At 32.9% G+C, this 27,282-nt stretch overlaps 1 protein-coding gene across 2 annotated transcripts in view; it reads right to left on the bottom strand.

The window, feature by feature from the left end:
• Positions 1-10,253: 10,253 nt before the first annotated feature.
• LOC114338544 (ubiquitin-conjugating enzyme E2 Q2) overlaps positions 10,254-27,282 on the bottom strand; it is a 69,674-nt gene continuing 52,645 nt past the window's right edge. Inside the window, exons 5-7 of one of the 2 annotated variants that reach the window (XR_007698779.1) lie at positions 20,355-20,582; positions 10,654-15,330; positions 10,254-10,592 (exon numbers count right to left, since the gene is read on the bottom strand). Coding sequence is in view for 1 of the 2 variants with exons in the window: in XM_028289148.2 (XP_028144949.1) it covers positions 15,299-15,330; positions 20,355-20,582 (260 nt within the window). In the remaining variant the exon portion in view is untranslated. Of the gene's footprint in view, positions 15,331-20,354; positions 20,583-27,282 lie in introns of both variants that reach the window. The other variant, XM_028289148.2, reaches the window with a different exon arrangement.

Genomic DNA, 27,282 nt, shown 5'->3' with positions numbered 1-27,282 from the left:
ATATATACAAAGTAACAAGTGGTGACTGTCCAAAAACTTACATCGGTCAAACTGGCAGAATTTTTGGGAAAGGTACAACAGAACACAAAAAGGTTTTAAATAATAGAAAAACAGATTCTATGTACGCACTTCACCTTCTAGATCATAATCTTTATTAGAAACCATCTTCTTCAAGTGCCATCTTCGCGACGAAGGTCGGCAATCATCATAGCTATTCGGACTTTGAAGACGGCTGCTCTGAAAAGTTCTTTTGATGTACACCCGTACCATTTTCTCAGATTGCACAGCAGTAAAGGTATATTGTATTTGCAAATTGAGGAGGAGGTCAATGAACTGAACATCTGTTAGTCTAGACAACATTTAGGGTGAATATTAATTAGTTTAATTAACGTCAGCAGATTAAGATCTACCAGCAGAATATTAATTAGTTTAATTAACGCCATTAATTATTGCTGACTCACCAACACTATTTGAGTAAATTGAAAAAGTCAGTTGCATCAAAGAAATTATAATAATTTTTGCATTAATTATTTCACCCCCATTCGACAATAATCGGACTATTTGGTTAAATTGCCATTTGCAATATGTTGTAGACGCCTGCATATTCTAAAATATCTTCTTTTTCCTTGAATCCTTCCCCGCATAATGAGTTGAAATAGGTTGTATCTCTCTCTATGTGTAATATGTCCAAGATATTCCAATTTTCCGGTTTTGATTGTATTTAAGACTTACATTTCTTTATTCATCTTTCTCAGAACCTCTTTGTTTGTAACGTGTTCTGTCCATGCTATTTTCAGAATTTTTCTATACACCCACAACTCGAATGATTCCAGTTTTTTTCATTGATGCCGCATTCAAGGTCCAAGCTTCCATTCCGTAAAACAAAGTCGAGAAAACGTAGCACCTAGCCAACCTTACTCTTAGCTCTAACTTTAGATCTCTTGTGCAGAGCACTTTTCGATTAGAAGCTATGCTGCCGTCCTCAAATAAAACGCGGTATGTGCAGCCAATTTTAAGCCGAGAAATCGGCTCTCAAAGTATTTTCTCAGGACTATATGTTTTGACAACTTTTTAACGCAAAAACATGTTCTAATGATAGTTGAACATTATTTAAAAAGATTCTTAAAAAAATCACGTTATTATCAAAGCTGTAAATAAAAAATCATATACATACTGCGTTTTAATTGAGCAGCGGACATATTACTGGATCAGATATAGTGCCGTATCTGCATTTTATTTACATATAAGATTTTTTACAAGGAAGAATAGTTACCAAAATAGAAAAATAAATAGCTTATAATTGTTTATTATTTACACAAAATACCTACACGTCATAAATGATCAAAATACGAGGTCGCAACAGAAGTCTCGATAAAAACGACGTAAATGCGATATGCTCAATTAAAACGCGACAAGTACATGATACTCGTTAGCACATACCGCTTTTTAGTTGAGTACTCTGTAGATACCGCATTTTAATTAAGCAACTATTGAAATTTAGCACATTGCAGAAGCATAAATAAGGTCACAAGGAAACCACATATAGCAAAAACTCGATTTTCAATTTTTTTTGCAGATACCGCGTTTTAATTATGGAAGGCAATATGGATATTAAATTAAAAAATATAGATATAATTCTGAAGGACCAACCTGAGAAGCTTAGTGGAATTATGGTGGGACGTTGGCCAGTGGGAAAACTAAGGAGAAGTGGATAGATGAAGTGAGAACAGATAGATACTGAGGGTGGATAACTGAGGGACAGCAGCCAGGGGCAGAGCTATGCACTTGAAATCCGATGCGGGGTGGGGGGGTAGGCAGGGCCCGACTTGGACTGTAGCGCCATAGAAGATAGAAAGAAAGAGTGTGTATAAAAGTGAAACAGACTAAACTTTCCAATTTGTGAAACTAGTTTTATGACACAATATAATCGTATCAAACGTATCTACTACCCAATTTCTGTCTATGAAGACCCTAAATTTATAAACCCTATCACCTATTCACAATGTTTTATTATTTTAGACACTCTGTATATTTTATGTGACTTATTGGATGAAATTAGCTGCAGCTTAAAGGACAACACTGCAGTTCAAAACAGTACATCGAGTTTTACAAACATAACCCAAAATAAGTAAAAAATATAGAATAATATACTACTCCCATGTTCATCTTCAAAAACTGTCATCACTAAATTCTGCAAATATGACAATCGTTACTGAAAGGAAGGCAGAGAAAATATGCACTTTTAAAGTATGTAAAACGTCCCAGTTGTGCCCTTTCACTTGCCGTCAGCTACTTCAAAGTTAAAAGTAAGTTTGAAAGGATCGTACTACTACTACTATCAGTTTACAGCGTTCTCCGACGCTTTCCGACTCCTAACCGCCATTCTTCTCTGTTTAGCCATAGACCTGGAGGGATTTCTCTTTCCTCTAGTTCTTTTTCAATTCTCTTTCTCCAGCTTCTGCTCGGTATGGTAGTTGGGAGGTAGTTACCCCCGATGATGGGGTTGATTAAGTTGAAAACACTATTTACCAGACATATATTTATTTGGAACACTAAATACGGCAGTAACTACTTGGTGGACAAAGTCTATGATCTAATACCGTCGAGTCTGAGTAATGAAATCAGAATCCCTTCTTTACTTTCTCCGTATCTATAAATAAATCGTAATTGTTTTGTTATGATTGACTACACCCGAATGTGACCGTGAATTACTAATAATATTAGAATCGCTGACTTCGGAGTTTTCAAAACGAGTGGCCTACATTGCAACATCAATGTCACCCACTTATGTAATGTAAACAATACATGTAGACAATATTTGTTTAAGACTTATATTAAGACTCTTATTTTTTGATGCTAATATAAATCCTGTACATCGGCCTTCCTCTTTTCCTTCTCCCTTGTGGTGTCCACGCCAAAATCTGTTTAGGGATCCTGTCATCTGGTATTCTTCATCATCTTTCATCATTCTACATGGCCGTAAGATATGAGTTGTTTTGTTTTTATGTCATCAATTATTATTCTATGTGTGACTCCCATCATTTCTCGTATTCTCTCATTTGGTATCCGATCTCTTCTTGATTTGCCTCCTGCTCTTCTCTAGAAGTCCCCTTGCTGTTACTAGTAACATTTTCTCAGCTCTTTGTTTCAGTGGCCAAAATTCACTACCATATGTGATTATACTTTTAAGTATCGTATTGTATATGAACTGTTTGTTCAGATATTGTTTGGTCCCACAGAATGCCGTTCATCATGGATATGGCTTTTCTACCCTGTATGTCTCTGTCTGTTGTAGAAGCATCGAGTGTTCCATTTTGATTTATCTTCATGCCCAGGTACATACTTGTATTCACCACAGTGTTTAATTTCTACCCCATCGTCTAAAGTAATGTAGTGGACTGCTTTGTCACTGAAAGGATCCTAAATATTCTAATGGGCATTAAGAAAATGGTCAATTGGATCAAAATAAAAACATTTAGGATCAATTATTCAGTCATGCTACTTTTAATTTGATCTCAGCTGATGTTTGAAAAGATTCAAGAAAAAATATTTTTTTACAAAATTTAAAAGATTGTAGTAGTTTCTTTACCTTCTTTTAAAAAATTATTACTCTGTTGCCTTAGAACAAATACTTTACGAAGAGTGCCAATAAACAATTTTGTTTTGTACATACCATTTTGGTTCCTAGGAGTGATTTTGTCACCAAAAACATTAGTTTTGAACATATATTTGCTGAAATTTATAACAAAGACCGAACACAGTGTTCTTTATTCCGAATTTTTTATATATACATATATCCATATTTTTAAGGACAACACTAATATATACTCAGTCATATATTTGCACAATTTAACTAAATACCAAGCTTTATATACACAGAAAATCCCAGTTTTGGTAAGTATTCACAAAAACCGTTAAACGGGAAAAAGTATAAACAGACTATACTTTGTTTCACGTTAAGAATAGAACGTTACGCTTACGGAGATCAGTGTTGCCAAAACTCTCGCGCACGTGTGGATACTCGACTGCCGATATACGTTCATAAGAAATACATGGGGCTATCTCCGCAATGTTCTATTCTTAACGTAAAGCGATCTATAGGGCGCTCGCACACACAGCCACTTGTGGTCGCCACCGACTTCAAGTGGCGATAACCGGTTACTAGCCCGATCAGGGAACACCAGATTTTACGAAAACCTCCAAAAAAATAAAGGAAGGATGAAAATTTGGCAATATGTAGTGTAAATTGCCTACTATTATATAAGAAAAAGTTTACAATTCTACATCCCCTCCATTTTACAAAAAATGGGAAATACGGGGTGAAAAATATTTTCTCGTGAGTGAAAAAATATACGTTCAAAATAGGCCCGGAATTGGATAAAATGACTAATTCTAAGCAACTTTTGTTCTGTAGAGTTTTTTCACTAAGTCAATACTTTTCGGGTTATTTGCGAGTGAATATGTTACAAAAAGTAAGTACTCTAGCGAAAAAAATATTCTTAGTAAAAATATAGCTTATAAAAAATTAAAAAAAAATGGTGTCCGCGTGAGGTCTGCAGACCCAGTATGAGCAGAGTTGTAGCTAATGAAAAGTAGGTTCTTCTTCGTCAAATTCCAAATCGAATATTTCAATGTGAAATAACCAAAAAACAGAGCATTTTTCGGGGAAAATTCATTACAACTTTTTTAAAGTGTTTAAAAAAAGGTTTATTTTTGTTTTTTAAAAACATTTCTGACATTAAAAATAAGTGAGTTACGCTCAAAATATTGTTGGTCCCTTTTATTTTTTGGTACAAAAATCGCAAAAATCACCCCCTAATTAGCTTCCCAAATACAATTAATCGTAACCGCCTCACAAGTTACATTACTTATGTATTGTTTATATTATCTATAAGTTTCATTGGTTCAAAGTGCTCAGTTTTGAAAAAAATTGGGTTTAAAATAAAACATTTTTTTTAATTTTGAAAAAAAAATGGAATTGTTCATGGAATTAACTTAAAAATTATTAGTAATACCAAAAATCTTAAAGAGTAATAAAATGTACGTTTTGCTTTTCTGAATATTTTTCCTTTTTTGTTTTCTTGTTATATGACTAAAATTGATTATGCTATGGCTGTTCAAAATTTGACTAAACTCGTGATTAGTTACTCGTTCAAGCCATTTTAACTACAGCTTTTTCAAAAATAAGCACTTTGAACCGATGAAACTTACAGATCATATAATAATAATACATAAGCAAAGTAACTTGTGAAGTGGTAATGATAAAATTTATTTGTGATGCTAATTAGGGGGTGACTTTCGCGATTTGTTTACCAAAAAATAAAAGGGACCAACAATATTTAGAGCGCAACTCACTTACTTTTAATGTTACAAGTTTTTTTTTAAAACAAAAATAATCCTTTTTTTAAACACTTTAAAAAAGTTGAAATGAATTTCCCCGAAAAGTGCTCCGTTTTTGGGTTATTTCACATTGAAATATTCGATTTGGAATTTTATGAAGAAGAACCTACTTTTCATTAGCTACAACTCTGCTTCTACTGGGTCTACAGACCTCAAGCATACACCATTTTCAATGTTTTATAAGCTACACTTTTGCTACGAATATTTTTTTCGCTGAAATACTTATGAGTTATCTCCGAAAAACCGTACAAAAACATGTTTTTTTCTGTTAAAAATGAATATATTCACTTGCAAATAACTCGAAAAGTATTGACTTGGGGAAAAAACTCTATAAAACAAAAGTTGCTTAGAATTAGTCATTTTATCCAATTTCGGACTTATTTTGAATGTATATTTTTCACCTTCGAGAGGGGGGTATTCCACTCTATTTTTGAAAAATGGAGGGGATGTAGAATTGTAAACTTTTTCTTATATAATAATAGACAATTTCAACTACCTATTCCCAAATTTTCATCCTTTATTTTTTTGGGTCAGATCTAATTTCTTTCATCGGGTGATACTGCCATAGCTTCCCGCTCGAAGTGACTACCGGGAATGCAGTGTGTGCGCCGAATCCATGCGTGTAGCAGCCACCGGTGACGACCACAAGTGGCTATGTTTGCGATCGCCCTTACTGTTTATGTAAAGTAAGCACTTTATTGTAATGTCATTTTGATATTCATGATTTCAAATCAGTGTTATTCATACGATTTATGAATTTTAATAATAGAAATATAAATGTCAAGCAAATTTTCAGTATTATTAAACTAAATCGTATGTCGAAACGAGCAAAAAGTAATTTATTTAAAAACCAATGTCCAGTTTTTTTATTTATGTAAGAAATAAATCACTATCACAAATATCACTAAATTACCTAAGTATTGGTGCTAGATTTCAGTCTTAATACTTTGACTACTGAACAAATATTGTATATTTATACAAACTGAGCTGTTTTTTTTCTTCTAAAAAACCAAGTTTATATGCTTATATTCCCATAGAACTCTTCATCATTTTAGACTCTTTGTCATCGTTTTGCTGGGTATAAATTTTGTAGTATTTGGTGCTATTTTATCATTGCTACTGGTCTCTATATTGTCACAGTTTATTCTTTTCCTGTTTGATTAATTCAATGGATTGCTTCCAAATTGTTTATTACTTTTTGTTTCCATTTCGTTACAAAAATAAATATCAACTTGCCAATAATACAACATGTCTCGACATCTCTTCCATCATTTTATCTTCTGCTGTACCTTGACTCTACACTACTCCAAGAAATTAACGCATCACCTTAAAAATGGGTCATTTTTGATGTCTCGAATCTCCTAAACCTGTAGTCCGATTTTGAGCGATTTTTTAATATAGCCTTATTCTTATTGCTATAATAATATTGTTGCTAGATAGGTAAATTGTTATTGTACACCGAGTGTACCAATCAAACTGTGATTTTTTTAGTTTACCACACCCTGTGGAATATTCTAGCATTTATAAAATTCTGAAATTAAAACCCAACTATAGCCTCAGGTTTTCTTTAACATTCTGTTTTTTGATTCATTCGCTTATGTTGGATAATAAAAAGTTAGGTACTTTAACAACTAGCCATGTTCTTCATCAATACAGGGTGTTTCTAAATAAGTGCGACAAACTTTAACGGGTAATTCTGCATGAAAAAAATGAGTTTGATTTATAAACATATGTCCGCAAATGCTTCGTTTCCGAGATGTTGAAATTTTGGTTACAAACTGACGATTTATTAATTGCTCTAAAACCAGTTGAGATATGCAAATAAAATTCGATAGGTTTTAAGAGGTAGTTATTGCGCATTTTTTGATATACAATTAAGAATTTTATATTCTCCATTGGTGCGCATACGGGTCATATTACTCGTATGCACGCCAATGGTGATAAGCAAGATATAGTTTTGTCCTAGCACCTATACTTATGATTTAACACGTTCAGCCCGGCGTGAGACAGATGCTGTCACACGGTGTTGTGATCTTGCCGGACCGAGTGAGCTTACGGGTGTGTCTTTACAGCTAAATTTGACATCAGACCGCGTGAGCCGGTGAAGAGACACGGTGCAATATGTATTACAGCCTTGAATAATGCCGGTCTAAGGGAACACTTCAGTGTTTGCGGTTTCAAAATAGGATAATTTTATGTCAAGTTATGAATAAAAAAAAAACAACCATAATATGTACCATATTTATCTTTCCTAATTTTTTTTTCTTGGCACCACGTCACATTCACTGGAATAACTTCCATCAGAAGAAACGTAATCATCTTATAAATCATCTGAATCTGATAAATCACAATCTTCATCTGACATTACTTCATCATATAGATTTTTTATCTGAGCTAGTTCAGCTTCAAAAGAAGACATACTGCCCTATTATACAACCATCAATTCCGTGATTTAATCAAATAAGTACCGACAAACCTGTAACGACATCTGCCCTCCAGACCGGGTGAGCCATCCGTGGCTTGTAGCGTTTCTGTCTCCCAGAATATCCAATTTTCCAATTTATTTTGTGAAGATTATTTGTCTTTAAAAATATTTTAATTTTTAGAGAGATATTAGAGTTTCCGTTAGAGATATTACGACGAATAATTTTAAAATAGTGCATGGCCTTAGGAAGTGCTTTGCCGGTGTCGAACCCTGCGACGCGCATGTCTTTTTCGTCGAGTAAACAGCTTTAGAGGCGAAAATCGCCCAGTTAATTGCGCGATTTTTCTTAATCTGTGGCTCCACCCGGTGTCCGGGGAGAGGAAAAGTTAGTTCCATGGTACCCTTTCAGCTGGTAACAGGTCAGCCAGCAGTGAGCTCCAGAGACCGCTACCTACCGGCTTAAAATTGTCTTTTGTCGCTATGTTAGATCAAGTGGATGGTTATCCTTTGTTCTATAACCATTGAAGAACACCCGTGAAAAGTTTCACCCCTAATGTTGGATTTATAGGTGAAAATCGCAGTGCAAATAGCGTGACGCAGTTGTACCGAGCCGGTTTTGGTGTGGTTCCTGTTTTTTGTCTGAAGTCCCGATGAGATGTTTGGTCTCAATAGTCTCGTTCCTGTTTTGTCCAGTCCCATTTCAGAAGCCTGTTTTCGTCAAAAAATTACCCCCCCCCCCCGTGTTGGATGTAAAGTTTGTTTAAGTAGTGCTGTGACAATGAGAGTCTCATTTCGAGAAACATCTGTTGCTTCTTTTGAAAAGGTACTGTATTTTTCTTGTTTTTAAATAAAAAGGTGAATAAGTCCCAAGTAAATGTTAAAATTTGTAGTTGGTAGAATTTTAAATATTCTATAAAGATATTTTGCTTTCAAAATGGTTTAGTTTTTGTAACGTTTGTTTAATAATTAAAAGTCCTGTTTTGCTATTGTAGCTGTCTAAAATTATTGTTTGAAAATTTTTTGCTCAATTAGAAATCCAATGAAATCAATTAATTTGTGGTCATCTGATTGAATACAACCAATAAAACCAACATTATACTGAAAACAGATCCCATGGGCTGTTTTCACTCAATCATGTAGCTATGGATACCTACATTTCGTTTCATTTCGATTTTGACATTTCAAATATTCAATATTTCAAAATGTCACGAATACCAAATAAAACCGTACTTGAACATTGACGAAGAACATCATAATAAAATTATTAACAGCATGCGTAGTGGAAATACATCTTCATCAGCTATAGAAACTAACATGTCTGGATCTTCATTAAATTTTTCTAATTGTTCCTTTGTTAATTGCACATTTAAATAAATTGTTTCTGCTCTGTATTTTTTTTTTCATAACCAGCAAAAAATTTTCTATCCGAATAACCCTCGAACATTGATAAATGCTCAAAAATTTTTTAACAACTTTCTCAAGCTTGTTGCTTACAGGCAACAGACCTCCGCCTACGGCGTCGGTCTGTTTCCAAGCAACAAGCTTTCGAAATCTGTTATAAAATTTTTTCGAACAATTATCAATGTCCTTGGGTTATTACTACTGAAAATAAACCGTATTTTGAAAATTGAATAAAATGGCAGTGACATTTGACAGCTCAGTCAAATTTTGTTTTGGAATACACTGCCCGATAAAGTTTTGTGATTGTAAGTCATGTAAAGGTTATAAATTTTTATTGTCATGCCTAATAGTAAAGTCTGTATTTCTTTGATAATATGTTTTCTAAAAAGAATAAAAATAAAGTTTGAAGTTAAAAATAAATATTTTGAAAATGTACCTATTTTTATTTTCTATAACCCTTTGGAAAAATATTAACCAGATTTCTAATGCAACCGAAATTGAGTTTTATCAATAAATGAATAAATCTGAGGATTTATTCAAAACGGCGTCATATTTTAAATAGTAGGAAAGTCCTCAAGTCTGTGTAAGTATCCTTTGCTTATTTGGTTATGGTAGTTAGTCTTCTGTAAACCCTCTTACCCCCCCCCCCTAACGAATCCACGACTCAGCTCACCGAACAACAAACTTATGCGCCGTTCGCAATGAAATTTTGAGTGTCTGCTTCTTCTTCTTTAGCCCCATTTCGACCCCAGTATCTTTGTAGTTAGTATTATCCCTGTCCCCATCTGAGCAGACAGTTAAAACGCTTCAGGTTCTCAATTTTATTGCTACATAAATAATACACAATTGACTAAATTTGAATGGAAATTATATTGTGGATTATTTAAAGGCCCATATTTGATAATTTAAGTAAAACTACTTTCCGGTCTACAGATGTCATAAAAATAAAATGGATGCCGGGGCTGAACGTGTTAAAAAAGCCTTGTAAAGTGTATACGGGTTGAATGAAAAAACGTAAACATATTGGTAGTTATTACAAAGAGATTTTATTATTATTTTCATTTACAATACAGCAGCCTATAACAACTAAATAAGAAAAAAATATCAGTTCTTCAACCCAATGGGGTTATCCGAAATTGTGAGGGGCATCTCTCGGTCAAAACCGGGACAAACTGTGATATATAAACCTCATTTTTTAGTCCTTGGGCCCGCAATTTAAAAAAATATAGTACTTTCTTCATGAGACTTTTTTTATTCAGTCATTCACGTCGGGTCGGAAAACTTTTCTATTTCGGAAAATTTTCGGGAGGGGGGCGTTTCCTAAATAGAGGTTTCTAAACTTTGGTGCGTCCGACAACTGTACTACCTTTGAAAATTTGTCAGACAGTCTAATCTATCTAATTAGCCTTCTTCGGTCCATTTTGGACATAGGCCTCCCCAATCCTTTTGTTTATAGTCCCACAGTTTTTAATTTATAAGAATTTTGTTCCATTGGTCTTCTCTTTGTCTTATATTGTGTCCAGCAAATCTCCATTTTAATTTTGCAACTTCTTGTTTAACATCCCTAACTTTTGTTTTCTCTCTTATCCACTCGTTTATCTTTCTATCCATTAGACTTATATGCAGTATATGCATTGTCAGGCAATATTACCAGTAAATTTAATTATTTTTATTAAACAATCCTGCAAAAAAACCATCATTTATGACTCTATAGTGCCCCCCATAGATGAAGGGGCGCACGCATCATATTCATAAAATTTATATAAAATACGCTCACAGCTGATTTTTGCAGTACTGTTTGATAAAAATATTTATAATTAACTGGTAATATTGTCTGACAAATTTTTAAGAGTACTCCAGTTGTTGGAGGCGCCAACGTTTAGAATCCTCTCTACAGGATGTCCCCGAAAATAGTGCGTTCCTTAAAGGTATAGGTAGAAGGCACAATGTAGACCAAAAAAGTCTTATAACATTTTTTTCTAAATTGATCCGTTTGACCAAAAAAACGAAAATACATTTTGATATGCAAATTGAAATCTGGCAACAACGCGCAACTCAAAAATCTAAAGATTAAAAAAGTAGGTCAGTTGCACCTGGTAGGTAAAATAATGTAAATACAGTGGAACCCCGATAAGTCGGCCCACGATAACCCGGAAGTCCGGCTAACCCGGACCGATTTTCATCAGATAAACATTTTGATTTTCAATATTTTGTATTTTTCAATTTAATTGTGGCTTATTTCCAATCAAAGTAGTTAATTATCAGACAAACCTTTCAACAATAAAAATGTATAATATTTGAGAGATAATGTGTATGTGTGTAATTTGAACTATACGATATTAAAAATGACTCATAGCACACGCCGCAGAAACAACAGCGACCTGTCTGTAGTATATATTCCTTTTTATTTCAAACTGTCAGCATTGTTTAGGAAAGACTATTTAAAAAATTCTTTTTATAAACAATGGTCTTTAGTATTGTGTGTCTTGTATTGTTCGCTTCCATTTGCTTACGTTTGGGTTTGGTGTTTTTTTTAGTAATTTTAATGAGTATGTACTGTGCATAGTTATAAATATATTTCATGTTATTTCAATTCTAACGGAGTTTATCTGTAAGTATACCGTATTTTATTAATTTTTACCATATTCTCCGGCTATCTCGGATTTTCGATAACCCGGATCGGTCGCGGTCCCGATTAATCCGAGTTATCGAGGTTCCACTGTATGAACCAAACCCATATCCATTATTATGCAGGTAGGTACCTACGATGTCAACAACCCCAAAAATCACACCTCAAAGTAAATAAACAAGGGGGTTATTAGGTTAAATTTCCACAGTCACGGCAAGTTCTTCTAGGCTACGTTGCCATGTCATTCAAATTTATGAAAATAAAAATTCACTTACAGTGGAACCTCGATTATCCGTCAGGGCACCAGACCAAGGGTATGACGGATAATCGAAAAGACGGTTAACAGAACATTAAAAAAAAATAACATAGTTCATATAGCTCTTAAATTGTATTTGTATGTTTTATTTGACAATATAAGAGGTATTTATGTTAGTACAGTCGAATTAGTTTGATTTAAAATATTCCGAATTCTTTGTTTGTTTTCTTGTTACTTTACATTTTGCAAGTGCTGAATTTCTTAATCGACGTAAAATCATCAAATCTAATAATTATTGTGCCGTGCGTTTTTATTTTCGGCTTGCGATTCTAAAAATAGAACTCTAAAAGCATGGTATCATTTATCGTTACCTATTTAAATTGAAATTTAATCCAGAGCCCTGAATAAGAACAAAACTTATTTACATAAAAAATGCGGTGGTGGCATTACTGCACGTGTACATTTCAACGAATTTCGTTTGGCTTATCGCAATGCTCAAACAAAATTAATTGATGACTAAATTTTTACTTATGTAGTCAATATAACAACTTATGTATGGACCCTGATGGTTAACAGAGGTGACGGTTAATAGAGAGACGGATAATCGAGGTTCCACAGTATATGGAGAAAATGTAATTTTTTTTTTGGAAACGGTCAACTTTAGAAAAAAATGTTATAGGACTTTTTTGTTCTAAATTGTGTATTATATCCATACCTTAAAGGAACGCACTATTTTCGGGGACACCCTGTATATTTACGAAACACCCCCTCCCAAAATTTTCCGAAATAGATAAGTTGCCCGACTCGACATGAATAACTGAATAAAAAAAGTCTCACAAGGAAAGTAATATTATTTTTAAATGGTGGGCCCAAGACCTATTTCCCTTCCCACACTATTACAATACCAAAACAAAACAACCATTGCACACCTCTACGAGAACTTTCGATCCCTTTCCTTTAAATAAGGAAATCATTTTTACCTCGATTCCAATCGGCAAGTATTTTTGAAATTATATGTACGTCACTTGGGAAAATATTTTCATTATCAACAGTCATAGCTACATAATTGGTGGGGATTTACTTGTATTAAGAAAATTTTTTATAAAGTATTATTACCCACGAAAATTCAACTCGACCACAAAATTATTAATTGCTAAAAATATTGGTAATGGCCATTTTTCACGAGATTACAAATTTAAGGATCCTACCCAGAAAAAATTTAGGTGACTTGACATATTTTAACGAATTTTTGATGCATAATACCTCGGTCAATAAGTCCTGGACCTAACCATGAGATGGAGAGTCTTAGTCTTAACATCAAAAAGACCAAATTTATGAAAATTAGCAAGAACAACAATACAATCGAAATATTAACGGTATGCAGCCAGCAGATTGAGAGAGTAAAGAAATATAACAACGTGGAATGAAGTAAACACTTCTGTTGTTGAATTTATTAAAAAATCCTTAAAATTTATCCACGAAGTGTCTTTTGTCGCTATGTTAGATCAAGTGGATGGTTATCCTTTGTTAAAAAATTTTTAACAAAGAGATTAATATTTAGTTTTAATTGGTATATTGAAATGAAAATTAAAATTTTTTTCGGTTGACAGATGAAAAATCCACCTAACTTCCTTTGACATCTTGTCATACATTTATGGCACCAAACTGTCTAATCAGTTGGTTCGTAACCTCTCACCTGAACACAAGTACATACCTTGTGCAATTTTCGAGCAAGGATGAAATACATTCACATGTGATCTTTAAATCTTAAGACATCGACTTAATGTCGACCACTTTTTAATATTAAATGTAACAATAATGTATTTTAGAGGTTTTTATACCTATTGAAGTGGCTAGTTACAATTACTTGTACACTGGACGTAAGTAACCACATTTTCTTAAATTTTTTCAACTGTCAATATTTCACCCTTTTGCTTTTAATCTTAGTGGTTCACTTATTTCCAGGTTTACACTGATGATGGTCAGTCTGACCGAAAACGTTTTGTACTTCCACTCATTCGTGGATAAATTTTAAGGATTTTTTAATAAATTCATATGTCTACATACAACAGAAGTGTTTACTTCATTCCACGTTGTTATATTGAAGGTATACAGCCAACTACAGGGTTTACCCCCTTTTTAAAGTTTTAAACAAATATACTTACTTGCGAACGATAATCACAGAAAATAACGATTATACTGCAAAAATAAGAGTGAGAATTGAAAAAGCATGTGACAACTTCGTGAAAATGAAAAAGATTTTATGCTTAAAAGATTTGACATTGGCCTTCAGAATAAGACTAATTAAATGTTATGTAGAGAGTGTGCTTCGTCGCAGAGATGGCACTTAAAGAAGAAAAAGGCAAAATATACGCCAGCAAATAATTTGTTCCTCACGTTTAGTCAGTTTATTCAGACTAAATACTTATTTAAATTGGAAGAAACATTGTAAATTTTATGTAATTCGTTGATAAGCCTTTGTTCACTAGATCCAATCGAGTAAGAAAATTAAAAACCCGAATTTTGGTATATGCGATAGAGTCTAACCCGCTTATTCGAATACCAGTTATAGAAATATCCCGGTTTAAGGAATAGAAGTTTAAGGTCCCAAAATGTTTCTACTAGCCACCAATGATTGGTTATTAGAATATCCCGGTTATAGGAATACTTTTGCTTTTCAAGAAGGCTATTCCAATAAGCGAGTTTCACCGTATAAATAAGTTTATTGATTAGTGCTAAGTCGTAGTCATAAAATGAAATAAAACTATGTTGTTGTAGTAGTCACCTTTTTATATAGCTCACTGTGATTTGAACATTTTGCCGAGAGTTGTCTAACATTTGGTATCGAGGAAAAATCTATAACGATTCGTCTACAAAGATTAAAACAGTCACAGTCATTTTTTTCCACTCGAACGTGCTTCGTTTTTAGAAATTATTTTTTAACTAATCAGAAAAAGAATTAAAAAAAATCACATTCTAATGAAACAACTCGCTAATAGTCCTGCCACTACGGTAATATTTCAAGGAACAAAAGAAACTGTCCGCAGGCACTAAGAACAACGATTTTGACGATTTTTTGGGAACTCTGTTTATTTTAGGGGCGATATTTTTTTTTTGAAACAATGCGTTCTACGCCCACAGAAAATGTAGAAATAAAAATAAGAAGTTGGTCGTCGCCTTCGTCGGTTTAGCCATCTTCTTTTGGGGGCGTGAACCAACCTGAAATGAAAAATACGTGAACATGTGTAAATATATGTATACAGTAAAGTAACCACCACGCTACTAGACACACGGGTACATTGAGTTAATACAGTCCTGGACCCTTCACTTGTTGCACTATTTACTTTTATATCTAGTGACTTCTAGAACGTCAGAAAATATATAGAAACCAATATAAAAATATAAATAGTTTATAGAACAGTTGAATTTGAAGTTTATAGTTGCCATTGTATTTATTAATAGCATTGTTTATTAATAGCAATAGCAAGCTGAAAATTTGTTAATCGCGTAACGGTGTCTCGTCGGACAAACTTTGATGTATGGGAACACTGGAACAGGGGAAGTAATCAGACTGCTATTCATCACCAACATAGTTCCTGTCACTTGACTTGTTCTACGTGTCGGACTTGTTAAAATTCCCAATGTATTTGTCGGGCAAACATTTTTTCATATATTATATAAAGTTTGCTATTGAATAAACTTAAAATCAACCTGCTAGTTTTCACAATCATAAACTTGTCAGGATGACAAGTTCCACAATTAAAACTTCCCTTGTTCCAGTACATCAAAGTTTGTCCGACTAGACACCGTTAAGCTATTAACAAATTTTCAGCTTGCTATTAATAAACTTTTTTTGGTACGCGGGATCCAGGCCTACTTGTAATATTGTTGGTGTTAAATAAAGTTAAGTTAATAAGCAAAGTAACAATACCATTAATTAATATATTTTTTTTAAATGTATAAACATTTTCAATTTCTTTGCAAAACGAAAATGCAGCAGCTGCATAATACTCTGGTTAAATCGGAGAGTGCAGGAAAAGTCTATACCGGTTTCGGAGGTCTTTTCCCCCTCATCAGTAATCCCCTATCCTCTTCTCTCCGATTTCCCCAGGCATCACACTTTGGGCCTTTCCGAATTGCAAAGAAAGAAATGTCACCGAAAAACAAAGTAAGTTATCAATCGAAGTAGCACAGAAAACGGTAATAAATATCGTTTCTCCATGTACCTCTCCGCAGAACTCGATTAAATCAAACATTCTATGTTCCTATCCATAGAACCAACTATGCATATAACAACTTTTTATCTCGAGCACTAAGATGGGCAAACACTCAACCTGATCTAGATTTCTTTGCACCGAAGTCTGAATTCATCGCTGGCCTCAGACGTTTGTTTGTTTGAGTAGTTGTTGGATATTCATTATTGTGATATATGAATCTGATTTATGTGTTTAAGTTTGTGATATTTATATTTTATTGTATTATTGTTTTATTATTACTATTTTACTGTAGTTTTATTATTATTGACACATGTATTATGTATATTGGACTTATAAACTTGTAATCTTATTGGGCAGTGTCCCGTTGAAAATAAATAAATAAATAAGTTTCCATACCACCAAATTGACAACAGGTGGAATAATTTCTTTGGTTACACCTCCTGAGATTTTCAAAATTTATAAATCAAACAGGATGCCGAGGAAATTAAGATGAGAGAATTTTAAATACACTGCGTTGTAAAAAAATCGATCCACTAAAAATTTGGTAATTTTTGATGTTTCGAATTTTCTAAACCTGTTGTCCGATTTAAGCGATTTTTTACCACGATATAGCCTTATTCATTGACAATAACGCTTTAATAATATTGTTGCTAGACAGTCAAACTTTCATTGTATACCGGGTGTACGAATCAAACTGTGCTTTTTTCTCAAAGTTCGCATCACCCTGTGGATTATTCTAGCATTTATAAAATACTTAAATTAAAACCCAACTATAACCTCAGGTTTTCTTAACATTGTCTTTCGATTCATTCGCTTATGTTGGATAATAAAAAAGTTAGGTACTTTAACAACTGGCCATGTTCGTCATCAGTACAGGGTGTTTTCTAAATAAGTGCGACAAACTTTAAGGGGTAATTTTACATGAGAAAATAATGATAATTTGCTTTATAATTTATAATCATATGTCCGCAAACGCTTCGTTTCCGAGATACGGGATGTTCAATTTTTCTTTACATTCTGACGATTTATCTATTGCTTTAAAACCAATTAAAATATGCAAATGAAATTTGGTGGGTTTTAAGACGTAGTTATTGCACATTTTTTGACATACAATTAAAAATTGTATATTTACCATTGGCGTGCGTACGGGTAATAATATCGTTCATAATACCCGTTTGCGCGCCAATGGTGAATATTAAATTCTTAATTGTATATCAAAAAATGTGCAATAACTACGTCTTAAAACCCACCAAATTTCATTTGCATATCTCAACTGGTTTTAAAGTAATAAATAAATCGTCAGTTTGTAAATTGAACATCCCGTATATCGGAAACGAAGCGTTTGCGGACATATTATTATAAAGCAAATTGTTATTATTTTCTCATGTACAATTAACCCGTAAAGTTTGTCGCACTTATTTAGAAATATCCTGTACTGATGACGAACATGGCCAGTTGTTAAAGTACCTTTTTTATTATCCAATATAAGCGAATGAATCGAAAGACAAAATGTTAAGAAAACCTGAGGTTATATATAGGGTGAGGCAGATAACTGGCCTATTAGAAATATCTCGAGAACTAAAGGCAAAAGAATCATGAAAATTGGAATAAAGGGGTTTTGAAGGATGATCTATTAAATGAAAATATTTTCATCTCTTTGCAACTTCCGGTTATACCGGAAGTTGCTTATAACTTGGTTTTTTTTTAATGGGACACCCTGTATATTTTTACATTTTTGGATTCTCCTCAATATCCTTTTTCTTAAAATATGAGATTTTGTAATATTATACAGGGTATTTTAAAAGATATTTACGTTTGTTTATTAATTTCGTAGCAATATTCACACCCTGTAGAATTGTAATAGTTTGACATTAAAAACTCTGCTTACGTTCAAGTGATTTTTAATATAGTCTATTATTGTTAAGAATCATTAGTATAGCTAATTTTGAAATTTTAGTATACAGGGTTGGTCGAAACTCAGAATGAATATTTTCTGAGTTTTCTTAAATAGAACACCCTGTATTTTAGAATTGTAATGAAATGATATTTCATAATACTTTTTTATTTTATAAGTATTCCCTATACCTAACTGCTTTAATTTGTGAGTTATTGGTGATTCAAGCTAAACATTAATTGCAACAAAAAATACGTAAAATTTTATTAGGTTGGCCATGAAAATATTAAATCACAAATAATTTTTCAGAAATAAATACATATTAATCCAGACTGATCCTTAAAATTACCAATAATGGTTTAGCTATCAAAATACCTACGTAGTTAAGATTGTTGGTGCGATTAACAATTAAGCACAAATTAAAGCAGTTAGGTATAGGGAATGCTTAAGAAATAAAAAAGTACCATAAAATATGATTTCATTACAATACTAAAATACAGGGTGTTCCATTTAAGAAAACTCAGAAAATACTCATTCCGAGTTTCGACCAACCCTGTATACTAAAATTAAAAATTTAGCTATACTAATGATTCTTAACAATAGTAGACTATATTAAAAATCATTTAAACGTAAGTAGAGTTTTAGTTGTCAAACTACTACAATTCTACAGGGTGTGAATATTGCTACAAAATTAATAAAAAAACGTAATTATCTTTTAAAATACCCTGTATAACATTACAAATTCTCATATTTTAAGAAAGGAGACATCGAAGAGAATCCAAAAATGTAAAAATATACAGGGTGTCCCATTTAAAAAAACTAAGTTATAAGCAACTTCCGGTATAACCGGAAGTTGCAAAGAGATGAAAATATTTTCATTTAATAGATCATCCTTCAAAACCCCTTTATTCCAATTTTCATGATTCTGTTGCCTTTAGTTCTCGGGATATTTCTAATAGGCCAGTTATCTGCCTCACCCTGTATAGTTGGGTTTTAGTTTCAGTATTTTATAAATGCTAGAATTATCCACAGGGTGATGCGAACTTTGAGAAAAAAACACAATTTGATTCGTACACCCGGTATACAATGACAGTTTAACTGTCTAGCAACAATATTATTACAGCGATATTGTCAATGAATAAGGCTATAAAGTGGTAAAAAAATCACTTAGTCGGACAACAGGTTTAGGAAATTCGAAACATCAAAAATGACCAAATTTTTAGTGGATCGATTTTTTTGCACCGCAGTGTAATTCACAACTCATCTGCTCAGCGTGGTAAAAGTTCCAACAAGAAAGATTCCTTAATACTTCTACAAAAGAGTAAATTAATTAAAAATGTATAAACATTTTCAATTTCTTTGCAAAACGAAGAGGATATGGGACTACTGATGAGGGGGAAAAGACCTCCGAAACCGGTATAGACTCTTCCTGCACTCTCCGATTTAACCAGAGTATTATGCAGCTGCTGCATTTTCGTTTTGCAAAGAAATTGAAAATGTTTATACATTTTTAATTCATTTACTCTTTTGTAGGAGTATTAAGGAATCTTTCTTGTTGGAACTTTTACCACGCTGAGCAGATGAGTTGTGAATTATTTAAAATTCTCTCATCTTATTTTCCTCGGCATCCTGTATGATTTAAAAATTTTGAAAATCTCAGGAGGTGTAACCAAAGAAAGTATTCCACCTGTTGTCAATCTGGTGGAATGGGAACGATATTTATAGTCGTTTTCTGTGCTACTTCGATTGATAACTTACTTTGTTTTAATAAATTTTTTGTATGGAAAACCAATTATTTTGAATAGTTTCATCAGAGGCACATGCAGTGGGAGATATGACAGTCACAGGTGAGAACTGGCCGGATTAGGCCAAGCCTAGCAATTAGATACTGTGTGTCTGTTAGCGTGGCGCTTATTGTAAAATTTATTATTCCATAAAATCCACAAAGATGGTCGTATTTATACTAAATGAAACAAACGATTTGAAACTGATTTCATTGTGGACCTATTATAGATTTGACTGTTATCCAGACATGAGTTATATATAGTTATAAGCTGTAAAAGCTATATTCGATAATATTCTGAATAAAAAATTTAAATGTAGAATTACAAATACATATTTCAAATACTAACCATTCTTCTCGTGAATTTGTACAAGAGATTTGAAGCTTTGTTGGGCACGCGCTAGACTATACTGCCCCTGTGAGCAGACTTTTGGTGTTCCAAACTGGATGCGAGCTTTGCCTTTTACCAAGGTAGCCGAGATCTGCATTATCACAGCTTCTACTGTATACGCACTAGACCAGCCTTGTTTCGTCAATAGTTCCATGCAGATGGCACCTCCAACCAAGACATATCCACCTAAAAATTTAATGACATTTAGTAACTTTTACGATGTTATAAACAATTCACAATTTTAATTGGGTACTTTAATTACATTCATTTAATTATTTCCTTTTATCCTACCAAGCTACAAGCTTTATCTCTAATACAGTTTACAACTATCTACTTAAAGTTGTTCTAACGGATCTTAACACAAACGTAATGATTGATTTGCAAACAAATAAATCCAAACATTAAGGTGATACAGTAGCGATCAACAGGTAGCCAAAACGCGTTCCAAGATTGCGGCTATAATTTTGAATATTTTTTTCGAGATATTTGGCACATGTATTCGTAATATAATAAAGAATGGCGGTACAGAGCCCAATTTGAAAAATATATTAATATGTGGAAATTACTCTGTAATTAAATACAATATTAAAAAAACGAGCCTGTACCGCCATTAAGAAGAACAAAAAAATACACTTTCTTCAAATAAACTTTTTTATCCGATGCCTAGATTTTGTGTCATTTTGGAACTACTAATGAAATAAAAAATTTTAGTAGTTCCAAAATGACAGAAAATCTAGGCATCAGATAAAAAAGTTTATTTGAAGAAAGTGTATTTTTTTATTTTTCTTAATGGCGGTACAGGCTCGTTTTTTTAAAATTGTACTTAATTACAGAGTAATTTCCACATATCAATATATTTTTCAAATTGGGCTCTGTACCGCCATTCTTTATTATATTACGAATATGTGCGCCAAATATCTCGAAAAAATATTCAAAATTACAGCCGCAATCTTGGAACGCGTTTTGGCTACCTGTTGATCGCTACTGTTTCCTCTTAAGTAAAACGTACGTCGGCATGTACTACTGTCAATTTAATTGTTAGGAAATGGCTATTATCCCGGTGGACGTATTTTATAAAGTTATTTTATTAAAGTGTTTGGTCTTTTTTTCATTATTCAGGAGATTGATGGAATCGACGCTAAACAGTTTGAACATCATACTGACTATTACTAATATAAAGATAAATATAGAACGGTAATAAATAAATTAAAAGAAACAAAAAGTTAAATAGTAATCTCGAAAATAAAAAATAAGTATCCGTTCGACAGAACTATAGCCAGACTCATGGCTATAGTAATATAATGACAGTTTGTAGGTTAGAAAATATTACTTGTCTCATTAGTTTAAAAATAAATAATTACCGGAAGTAATGAAATAAGAGAGAAACAGTTATACATTCTAACAATTATTATGTTCGAAAATAAAAATTACAATGAATTAATAAAGACTAAAATGTTAAATAACATGAAAACCCATTTGTAAACACAACAGATGCGCCAATGTCACTGAAAATAATATTGATTAGCATTGAAAATTTTTCTTCTTTCGAGATGTTAGATAAATTACCTGTTATATCTTCATACGCCAACCCCTTCATGCTTAGATCATCGCTCCATCTCTTTCGAGGATATCCACGATCTGATGTCTTATTAGCGATTTATTCCAGACAACTCTTACGACTCTGCCTTCTTTCAATCGATGGATGTGTTTAATACCTCTAATCATCATTCTCTTTGCCTTATCCCTATGCGGGGTCGGCTTCCCTAATTGCATTTCTCCACACAATTCTATCTTGGGTCATATCAATGTTAATCCCCTTCACCAACATGTCCTGCCTTATCGTCTCCCCCCATGTCTTCTTTGGTCTTCCTCTCCTACTCCTTCCAGGAATCTGCACTTCAGCTATTCTTCGTATTGGGTGATTAACGTCTCGACGTTGAACATGACCAAACCATCTTAACCTATGCTCTCTCATTTTGGCATCAATTGGTGCCACACCTAGACTTCCCCTAATATACTCATTTCTAATTTTATCCTTCTTTGTCACTCCACTCATCCATCTAAGCATTCCCATTTCCGCCACATGCATTCGTTGTTCCTCTTTCTTTTTCACTGCCCAACATTCAGTTCCGTGCATCATAGCCGGTCTTATGGCTGTTTTATAGAATTTTCCCTTCAGCTTCATTGGAATTTTTCTGTCACACAACACACCACTCGCTTCTTTCCACTTCATCCATCCAGCCCTAATTCTACTGCATGCATCTCCATCTATTTCTAAATTACTCTGTAATACCGATCCTAGGTACTTAAAACTATTGCTCTTCACAATCATTTCACCATCCAAAGATACCATTTTATTTGTAGTAACTCCATCTTTAAATGAACATTCCAAATACTCTTTTTGTCCTACTAAGTTTTAAACCTTTTTCCTCCAGAGCTTGTCTCCACTGTTCCAGTTTTTGTTCTAAGTCTCTTTCACCATTTCCTATTAACACTACATCATCAGCATACATTAGGCACCATGGAATAGTACCCTGTAGTTTTGCTGTTATCTGGTCTAAAACTAATGAGAATAAATAAGGACTAAGCACCGAGCCTTGGTGCAATCCTACTTTCACCTGAAATTTATCAGTCTCTCCCACACCTGTCCTAACACTAGTCGTTACTCCCTCATACATATCTCTCACAATCTTTACATATTCGCCAGGGACTCCTTTCTTATTGAGTGCCCACCACAGAATATTTCGAGGAACTCTTATCATATGCTTTCTCAAGATCAATGAATACCATATGAGCGTTGGTCTCTTTATTCCTGTATTTTTCCATCAGTTGCTTTACAATGAAAATCTCATCTGTTGTTGATCTGCCCTGCATAAAGCCAAATTGATTATCGGATATTTCGGTTTCTTCACGTATCCGTCTATCAATTACTCTCTCCCATATTTTCATGGTGTGGCTAAGTAGTTTTATAGCCCTGTTTAATATCTAATAATATAGGCCTGTTTAATACCTCTAAGTGTATCTTATATTTTCACTTCTTTTTTTGTTTACGCTATTCTACGATGTAGCTTCATTTTTGTTGTTTCCACAAATATTTTTGCCTTTGTTTCTGATCTACTTTCTGCATTCATCATCAACCTGTACGCCCCGTGCGTCCACTGCTGGACATAGGTCCCCTCAACTCTTTCTATCTGTCTCTGACTTGTGCTACTTTCTGCATTGTATGCCATGAATTCTAAATCATTAGAATTCATGACATACATTTTTGGTTTTGTTTTTCTGATTGTATCGTTAAGACTTTCTGAAATTTTTTCCAAAGCTTGATATTTATTACCTCAATTTTTATTGCGTTTCTTACTTGCAATAATTACTCTATCTACTTCAGTCTTGTATTTCAGAGGTATAATATTATTTGATGTCACGCATTTTGTTTTAAAGATATAAAATCAGCATGCTGAAATATTATTTTGCAAAGTAGAATAGGGAAATTGCTGAATTTCTTTTAGCTCTTATAGTTTATGAAAACAACGAATTTTAACATTTTTGTAAACATGTGGACGATGACCATGGACATCGTGGCACATTTAATATGCATATGTAGATGCATTGTGACATTTTTTGACACTATATATTTTAAAAAATGTCTATAAACGTCGTGTCATATTACACCAATGGAAATTAGATGTCTATAGATGTTCTGTCCGCCAACGTGTTAAATTACAAAAATCCAAAAAGATACAAAATCCTTGTAAAAGTAATTTAAAATTAAAAACAAACGTTTTTATGACAACAGCCAAAATCACTATAACACAAATGTGGCTTAAACACACAGAATGTTCTTTCGAAAACAACAATATTACAAAATTACTGTGTATACAAGCGACATATGCATTATGTATGTATACTGTAGCGGAATAGAGAGAAACGCCCTTTTATTCCCGTTATTGTATCTAGAAAGTGATCTAGATGTCAAACTTTCTTAACCTTCCATCACTCGAACTCATGAAAAAGATGTAAAGACTCGTCACGGGTCTGTCAGACCCTACGCCATTATTACGTCTATAAGAGTACCATAAAAAATTAATATTGGAGTAGTGCAATAGTTATCTTTTTTACAAATATGCTATATTGGTAATTAAGATATGAACTAAAAATTAAAGTCAAACAATGCACCTTCATAAAAATAATGAATCACCTATAACTAGTTTGTTTACCATTTTGTTATCAAAGTTAGAGAAATCAGAGTCTGTTGTACTTGCATTTGTTAACGCGCAAATCAAAGATAATTATAGAAAATACAATAATACGAAATACACACTCACAATCAAACTTACATGGGATCATCTGATATTTTTGATTGCAAGCGAATTTAAAAAAAAAGCAAACATACCAAGTCAAACAATATTTATTTTAAAGCAATAATCACCAATACATAAAAATTAAAGATAACAATATAGTTTTGAAACAATAAATTGAAACTATTTGTTATAAAGCTAATAGCATAAAATAGTTCAATGTATAACCAAGAATGTTTAAATTGTTTTAATTTCTTTGTTTTTTCTTAGTAGTCACTGTTAATACCATCCCTAGCCCTTATACAAGCGTCAACTTGCGTGTGCAGTGTGCACGTTCCTCATCAAATTGTCAACATTTTGTTGTGTTAGGTTGTTCCATTCTTCAAGAGCAGCTTGTACTAGCCGTGCGGTATTTTGTGAATTGGGCCGGCGAACACCAATTTTTATTTATAAGCATATCACACAACGTTTCACTAGGCTTAAGGTCGAGTGAGCAAGCGGGCAACTCCACAACAGTGACATCTTCTGCTTGAAGGAAGTCTGTATTCACTCTGCTGATATGTGGAGGTGCACTAACATGCATGTGAATCAAATTTTCTCCCATGTCACATCTCCAGAGCCTAATTACAGGTTTTAGAAGCAAATCAATATAGTCCAGGGACCGAAGCTTTTCACCTCGCAATTTTTACAGAATGGATCGATTTGCTTGAAAATTTGAGAATAAGTAGTGGATAGTCCAAGGATCAAAATCTATATGATACCGAAAGGCGCTTTTACCATGGGGGTGGTTGCCACCCCATTTCGGGGGTGGACATTTTTTATTATATTTTGATCACAAAAGTTGATAAAAACATTCATTCTAAGTAAAAAACGTTCTATACATTTTTTTGATAAAATTAATAGTTTTCGATTTATTCGCTATCGAAAGTGTTAGTGTTATATCGAAAAAATCAATGTTTTTAATTGTTTTTCTGCTAATAACTCCAAAAGTTTTCGTTTTATCAAAACAACTTTACTTAATAAAAATGTACCTTTTGAAAAAATACATAAAACCGTTTTTCTTAATTTCCTTTAAGACCAATAGCAATAGAGCTATAGTTTATTATATGTTAGCTCTTCTTCGTCAAATGCTAAATATTGTAGTTTCAAAGTCAAAAGACGGAAAAACTATGCATTTTTTGAGGACAACTTGTTTAAACTAATTTAAAGTATTTAAAAATCTCTATCTCTAGAAATAAAACAAAGGTCTCTAGCTCAAAAATTAAGTGACTTATAATAAAAAGAATGTCAGTCCCTATTTTTTTCAGCGAAAAAGTGATAGGAAGCAACTCCCTAATCACCACCCTAATTACAATTCGTCATTGACCTTATTTGGTCTTCTTTATTTATGTATTATTAATGGGCTCTAGAAGTTTGACCGGTTTATAATGATTAGTTTTTAAAAAATGGAGTTAAAAGCGAATAACGAATTTGTGTAGTTTGGAAAAAATGGTCTTTTCTTCAGAATAGACAGATTAGAATCAGAGATAGAAAAAAATGTTTAAATATGAAATTGTAGCTTATTTAATTCCCAAGAACATGATTTGCAAAAATTTTTTCCACGGCAAAAATTAAGTGAGCTATTGACAATTAAAACTTGTAACAACATTCAAAAACCACCTTTACCAACCCTCTCAAAGTCACCTCTTTTTGCGACTGAGCATTTTAAAAAGATTTAATATCAATAGGCTTAAAGATCATGCAAAAAACCTACAAAATTATTTTTTACAAAACTTGCTAAGATAAAAAATAAAAAAGTTACGGTTAAAAAATCAATATATTTTTTTGAAAAAAAAGGAGAAATCCAGTTGGAAGCATAATAATGTCAGTTAGCGGTGTTTTTGGTCATTGACCTTATTTACTCTTCTTTGTTTATGTATTATTAATAGATTCTAGAAGTTTGACTGGCTTAGAATGATAGTTTTTATAAAACTGGAGTTAAAAGCGAATAACGAATATTTGTAGTTTGGTAAAAAATCATATTTTCTTCAGAATAGAAAGATTAGCATTAGAGATACGAAAAAATGTTTAAATATGAAATTGTAGGTTATTTAATTTCCAAGAAGCTGGTTTAAAAAAATTTTTTCTACCGCAAAAATTGAGTGAATCGTAAATGAGCCTATATAAAAAAACATTGATTTTTTTCGATATAAAACTAACACTTTCGATAGCGAATAAATCGAAAACTATTAATTTTATCAAAAAAATGTATAGAACACTTTTTGCTTAGAATGAATGTTTTTATCAACTTTTGCAGTCAAAATATAATATAAAATTTCCACCCACGAGATGGGGGTGGCAACCACCCCCATGGTAAAAGCGCCTTTCGGCATCATATAGATTTTGATCCTTGGACTATTCACTACTTATTCTCAAATTTTGAAGCAAATCGATCCATTCTGTAAAAATTGCGAGGTTTTGTCCTATATTAAGCTTCATTACTTGGACTAATATGCCTGTGAGTTGTTAAAGTTGGTTGAATGAAAATTAAAGGAGTTTTTTTAGTTGATCATCTGATTTTACATAAATCCTGGTTTCGTCTGAAAATGACC

Source organism: Diabrotica virgifera, chromosome 6 (assembly GCF_917563875.1).
Source record: "Diabrotica virgifera virgifera chromosome 6, PGI_DIABVI_V3a".
Lineage (NCBI taxonomy): Eukaryota > Metazoa > Arthropoda > Insecta > Coleoptera > Chrysomelidae > Diabrotica > Diabrotica virgifera.
Note: the sequence above shows the minus strand (reverse complement) of the source record. Positions and strands in the feature narration are given on the sequence as shown.